Genomic DNA, 7095 nt, shown 5'->3' with positions numbered 1-7095 from the left:
ACATATATTTAAATATTTTTTAAAAAAATAGTATTATTATACATGATTTAGGGGGACATTGGTTCATGTGCCCCAGGCACACCCTCTCCCACCCCCCCCCCTAGATATGCCACTGGCCGAACGCGTAGCTCGGCTTCTACCTCCGCCCCCAAACATAATATAGAAATTGATTTCAAAAAAACTTATTTTTTATGGAATGACTGTTATATAAAAATATTGCTATAAAAAGGTCCGATTGTATATAAAATTAACGAGGAACAAAAAAAGGCTTGAGATATATAGAGACAATTTCTCAATCCACAAAAAAGTGAATTTGGAGATATATTCTGCGTTATACTATTTTCTTATCTTCTTCTTTGAATCGTTTTAACCACTTCTACGACAAACTATACAATAATTTCCACTCAATAAAATGCTTAGACACCAAGATTCCAAACATCACAATTGGCAAAATATTTCCTTTTTTTAACGCTACTTGAATTTTCTAGATAAAATATCTTTTCCACCATATGATAAGAGAATGATCAACATTAAAATAAATAAATAAATAAATAGAATTTCTTGCAACAAACACAAACACACAAAAGAGAAAAATAGCATTCCCATATTTACATTATGAGAAAAAGTAGGTTTGGGCAAAACATTGGTGTATCAACTATATGAGGGGGTTGAGACCTAAACACAACCAAAAAAAGAAAAAATTGAAGAGAAAAATGGTGCAAAACAAAAAATGCAACCACGAAAAAGTAACAAAATCCATTGACTTTTAACACTTCCCTATTTCTGTTTTACTTTTTTTTTCCCTTCCAAACTGTGATTTCATGCATTTTCCTTGAACCAAAGCAAATTAGATTGGTTTCCCTTTTTGTCTCTCCTGCTTCTGAGGAATTCTTGGAGCTGAAAATAAACCAGTAATTAGTATTAGAGCTAAGGAAACAAAATGACAAAAAGTAGAGGCAAAATTTCATTAATTGGAAATTATGTTCTTTTGCCAAATGCCTATATACATACCAAGTCCATTAGCCTCAGAAGTCCTCATAATTCTTAGCCTTTTCACAGTGCTGACAAACATCCTATAAGACATGAAGATATTAGAACATATAAGATCTAGAATAGCAAAAACTAGTTGCATTTTCAGATAATATACTTTCATTCATTCTCATACTACTGCTTATTGTCTTTTTATTCATTTTCATTCCTATACTCTCTTCTTCTAGGGTGGGAATGTGGGATGGTTGATGAAAGATGAAGGGGTGATCATTTGCTTTCATGTATTAGGTCCACCAAAAGAAAGGACAGCCTAGTGCACAAAACATACAATATTCACGTAGATTCCGACAAGTGCCGCACCCCCTAGAAGCCTACCCTAATGCAAGCATTAGTGAATGCTTCCAAGATTCGAACCTGTGACCTATAGGCCACACGAAAACAACTTTATCGTTGCTCCAAAACTCCCATCTACGTCCACCAAAAAGCAAATCATAATATACTTGAGATCATCAATACTTTAGGCTTGCTAATATATCCATGCTTTTTTTGGGTAATGAAGACTTAGGCTTTGCTAGTTTTCTTTTTAAACGAAGGTGGTGTTCGGACCAACTTGGGTGCACATCTACTATTTCACGGGGTACTTGATACCTCTCACCAGCACAGTTACCGGGTATTAGGCTTTACTAATATATCCATGCTTTTTACAACTGTATGGAATACTAAAGTGAATTTACTTACTCCCATGGAACATCTCCAACGAGCATCCAGTCTCCTTCTTTATCCTCATATGTGAGCACAAATTCAGATGATCCATTCAAGAGCTTAAAAGACTTTGTCCCTTGTTCCTTTTCACCACCTATTTTACAGAACATAAATCAACAGAACATCAACAGCCACTTCACAATAATATCATCACAAACATACAATCGACTCGTGTAATCTAGTACGTAAAATAGGTTCGCAGTTTCTATAAACAAATACCACGCGATGTTAGAGAGCCAATTTAAGTAACAACAAGAGCGTGAACTATGAAATAGAATCCATACTTTTAGTTGATTTGCAGAACATATCCTCTAAGGTTTCGGCTAGCGATTCGTAGCAAGTGTGAGCATTCAAATCCACCTTTCTTCCAATAGGCAAACCATCCATATTCACCTTTACAAAACCAAGATGCCCTTTTTCTTTGATAGAAGTCGCGTCGTCCTTGGCATTTCCATGGTTGATTTTCTTCTTTGAATGCTCCTTCTTATCATTCCCGCCAACTCCCTTGTCTTCTTCAGCATTTAGAACCTTTGATTGATTAACCAAGCTATTCATTCTGTAAGCCCTTATGGGTGGCCATCCCACAACCTGACTGCTTTCAGAAATCAAAATAAATGAATTGGTTATACTATATCCATATCAAGAAGCCAAAATTCATGAACTTTGTAATTGTTCTAGCTAAAATAAACAAGTCAAAAGCATGAAACAATAAAATAAGGGCAGAAGTGTGCACAAAGCATCTTGCGTTCACACGTGGTCCGGCAAAGGGCAGCAGCACAGGGGGTGTGGTGCAGGCAACTTACCCTAATGCAAGCATCAGTAGCTAATTCCACGACTCGAACCCGTGACCTATAGGTCACACGGAAACTAACTTTACTGTATCTAAGGCTCCCCCTTCAAAGAATGAAAAAATAAATTTATTTTTACCTAATTAGCCATAACTTATCCATTTCTGGAATTCCCTACCTCTTACCAAATCTAATTAAAAACAGAAAAGGATAATATTCTGTACCAAAGAGCAGAAAGTAAAAGCCAGATGTGGGCAACCCCAGAGGAAGAAGGGGGCCATGTGAATAATTGCAAAATGAATGAAATACTTATTTTTTTCTAATATGGGCCTAAAAGAAGGTTCACTATATGGGAGGGAATATAATGATAGATTATCATAATGACAGGGCAACCAAAAACAAATTTTGGCAGATTTTATATTTAAAGGTAATGAGATGAACAAAGTGATACATGCCCTGCTAGCTTCTTAAAATATATACTAAACATATTCAAGGAATATATACTCAATAACGAAATTCTAGAAACAAAATAAATACTAATACTTGACATAAGAACCAAGATAATTAACACCCTTCAAGAGAAACACTTAATTCAGTAAATTAAAAACATAACTTCCTGGATAAACATGAAATTAATGTAAAAATTTTAATATTAAAGGAAAGAACTCTGCTTTATGAACCAACCAAAGATAAAAGCAAAACTAAATTCAAAGGACTACATACTCAAAGGACAAAAATACTAGAAACAAAGGACATACACATATGGCTGGTCAGTCAAAAATAATTACATCGGCTAGCCAAATATACAAAAAAAAATATACTAATTATGCATAAAACATGTATATTATACATTAATACACAGAATATACATTTTATCAGCTAATTATTTTTGGGAGCATAGCCAAATATACAACAACTATATAATAATTATGTAAAAGACATGAATATTATACATTAATATAAATATATATATTACTTATACATCGGCTATTATTTTTGGGAGCGCGCTATACACAGTGTAGTTTTCCCAAACAAAAATGAAACTTCACATAAGAACCAAAATCATTGAGTCCTTTTTGAGATACACAATTTTTTGAGTAAACTAAACATAAACTCATGGATAAACATGAAGTTTCACTAAAATAAAGAATTTCATTTTTAGGAAAAATTAAGAAATTCTAACCTGGAACCAGTAGGAGGAGATCCAACATCAGTATTCGAACCAACAAAATCAGCAGCTCTTTTAGTACCAGAAGAAACACCACCATTATTAATAATGGATCTTCCTGCAGCTGAAAATCCATTAGGAAAATCTTTAGCAGTTAAAATTCTACCATATTCACCCCATGCTGATTTCTTAGCTTTTGCCACCACCCCACTACCCCCACCACCCCCACTGTTAAGACTAAGTCCTAACCCCAACTCAAGCTCTGTTTCCTCCTCAGAACACATGTCCATATTGTAATCTTGTTCCACTTTAGCCATATTTGAACAACCTTTTTCACCAGTGTCAAGTAAACCAAGAGTTGGTTCCATTCAAAAGGGGTTTCAAGATTTTGTGAGTAAGATTTCAAGAAAATGGATTTGAAAGAATAAAGAAGAGAATGTATTGTGGTTTATTAAGGAGGGGTGTGGTGGGGGTGGGTCTATGGTGGAGCTAGTGATGATTATGGGACCCATATGTCTGCTAGTGCAACAAGCACTGTCAAAATTCTTCTTCCTCAAGTTTCTTTAATTGCATTCATTTCAATTTCTCGAGCTCATGATTTTTGGTTTTTGGTTTGGTTTGTAATTGTATTGTGCTATGCTTTTGATATTACTACTTGAAAGTGTTTTTGGGTTGTCCCCTTTGCTTTTTTTGTCCAAATGTTGGAAACAAAATACTCCATTAGTATGGGAATCATTTTTTTCTTCTCGAGTTTCGTAAATGTCTAAAATGTCTTTATTTTGTTTGTTTTTGGTATCCGCATTCGAGCTTGACTATATCCGGATTCGCGCCGCGTAGGACCCCATTCGGGAGGAAGCGTTTCCTACCAAAGATTTTTCCATACCCAGAGCTCAAACCCGAGACCTACACCACATCCTTTGGTGGTTCTAAAATATCTTTAGAAAGTATAGTGTTGTATACTCCTTGCGGTAATTTAAGTGATTTTTTTGGCTTTTTTCACACATATTAAGAAATTAATCGTTTAGTATTAATTAACTATATAATTGATCATATTAACTTTAATTTGCTCATAAAAATATAACAAACTAATCCTAGACTCTTTACTACAAAAGTAACTTTGAAAAGAATAAGTAATTTTTTTTTTGATATTTTTAAAAAATTAAATATAATGAACCACAAGAAAAAGGCCAAAAAAAAATCATTTAAAATAGACCGGAGGGAGTACTACATTTCTTATCTTAAAAAACACAAGCGGTTTGAAGGAAGAGATAATGCTTTTTGCATGTCGTTTTGTATGACAGAATAAGCAAAATATAATCTGGAATAAAAATGTGGTATTATTTTATTTCTTATTTGGTTATTAATTTTAGAATAGGTTATTTATGATCAAAGATAGTATCGGGACAATTTATACATGTTACAGGGTAGAGTAATAATACCATGATAAAGCAGTAAAATTAATATTTATAAGATTAATATAACATACCAAACAATCAATAAGAAATAATATCATGTTAACTAATTTCAGCATAATTAATCATAGAATAACAAATTCCAGCATAATTTGTCTTCAAACCAAAGGACAATTTAATTTTCTATTTTAACCATTAAGTTTCCGAAATTCAGAATGCACTTGCTTGATTAGTTCGAATTTACCTAATAAAAAGTGCTCAATTAATTCAAATTTATATCATAGAAAGTGTACAAATAATGATTTTGATCTCCTCACAATATTTTATGAGTGTAAGATCCAATAAATAATACCACAACAGGGCAGTTTGAAATATTATAACATTAACAGGATGTATATCATTTAAATCAATCTTACTGTAATAAATCAGAAACAATATAAATATGTGTAATACACTAAATAAAAAGGGAAATTAGTTTTACAACATTAAAATGATTGTACTTTCAAATAATAATTCTCGTGCATATCATTCTCAGTTCTCATGCATGCAAAGTAGGACAGCTAAGATGAAATGACCGAAGGGACATTTTTGCAAAAGTTATTTGTTATTGTGTGGAGTATGAAGTAATTTTTCTTGTTTCTTGTTTTGTATTTAGGCCAAGGACTAGTAATGTAACATTAATATAGTCAGAAACGGATTCAAGATATTAGGTTTATGAGTTCCTACAAATATCTAAGTTAATATACAATACAAACTGGATGAACGGACTGAGTTCCAAGTTAAATATTCTTATACATTTAATGAATTTTTCAATACAAATATAGGTTCTAGACAAAAGTTACTGAGTTCACGGGAACCCTTAGCTATTGAACTGAATCCGCCTCTGAATACAGTGATTGATATACGGGTAAACAATAATATAAAATTGTTATACAGTGAACGATAATTAGATTTTCAACTCTCTTTCTTTTTCTTTTTCTTTTTAGTATTTTAAAACGCATATACTATTTTTGCGCTAAAAATAGATAATAATTTAAATGCAGAAGAAAAATGGTATGACCATTTGGAGGGACAAATGAGTTAGAAAGCTCTGTAATTCCTGGCATTGTCTTAAGAAAACATGCTCATAATTGATATTATTATATTTGACAGAATTTTGTGGTGAATTATATTAATACCTTTTGTCCGACAATTATCATGCGTGAGGTAAATTAAGCGCTTTACATGGTTGATTAATTATATAAATTTTCGTTAGGATAACAAAGAATCATTTTTGAAGGACCATTAATGTCTGCCAATGTTGATTTGGCCTATGATTATTCTTGAATAAAAGCACTTAATTAACTTTATTAGGTATAATTAATTATACAACTTATATTACAAGACTATATCGATTTTTCAAGTGACCTTACTTAATTCCATTTTCAACCTTTACATCAAGTATGAATCTTAAAATAGATTCTTCTTTAGTCTCTTTGTACTAGAGGTCCAACCTATTGACTGTCATTGAACCAACTTCATTTAGAAAATTTAGAGTGTTGGAATTCCTTGCATATAAAGGAAGACTTATAATTTAACTTAAATATAGGTTTAATTAAACTAGCCATTTTTTACTAATGTCATAAATATATATATAAGAAACATTTTAAATGTATTGTAAATATTAAGTTATAATGACATTTCAAAGAACTCAAAACTTGAATCCATTAAATTTAAATTATATATTTATCTTCACTAGAGAGAATTGAATAAAGAAAAACCTAGTAAAAAATCACCTTACTATTATTATAACTTTATAAAACTCTCATATATTGTAGGGCTTGTGACGAGTGATCCAGTCCGAACTCCTATCATAGAACTCTTATATGTATTCATTGATTATGTGCAAATATTCAGATGAATTTTTACAGTGATGGATCGTGAGACTCAAGAAGGCCTTCTAGTTCATAATTATGGGTTCTATATAATTTTATGC

The 7095-nt window shown here is 32.1% G+C and overlaps 1 protein-coding gene across 1 annotated transcript; it reads right to left on the bottom strand.

The window, feature by feature from the left end:
• Positions 1 to 586: 586 nt before the first annotated feature.
• Positions 587 to 4136, bottom strand: LOC107772558 (auxin-responsive protein IAA13). The gene is made up of 5 exons (XM_016592057.2): positions 3724 to 4136; positions 2037 to 2344; positions 1729 to 1846; positions 1012 to 1073; positions 587 to 897 (listed from the first exon to the last, which is right to left on the bottom strand). Exons 1-5 carry the CDS (start codon positions 4074 to 4076, stop codon positions 848 to 850), a joined length of 891 nt encoding a protein of 296 aa, XP_016447543.1. The 5' UTR covers positions 4077 to 4136; the 3' UTR covers positions 587 to 847.
• Between the last annotated feature and the right edge of the window lie 2959 nt (positions 4137 to 7095).

This window comes from Nicotiana tabacum, chromosome 7, assembly GCF_000715075.1.
Source record: "Nicotiana tabacum cultivar K326 chromosome 7, ASM71507v2, whole genome shotgun sequence".
In the NCBI taxonomy this organism is placed as follows: domain Eukaryota; kingdom Viridiplantae; phylum Streptophyta; class Magnoliopsida; order Solanales; family Solanaceae; genus Nicotiana; species Nicotiana tabacum.
Note: the sequence above shows the minus strand (reverse complement) of the source record. Positions and strands in the feature narration are given on the sequence as shown.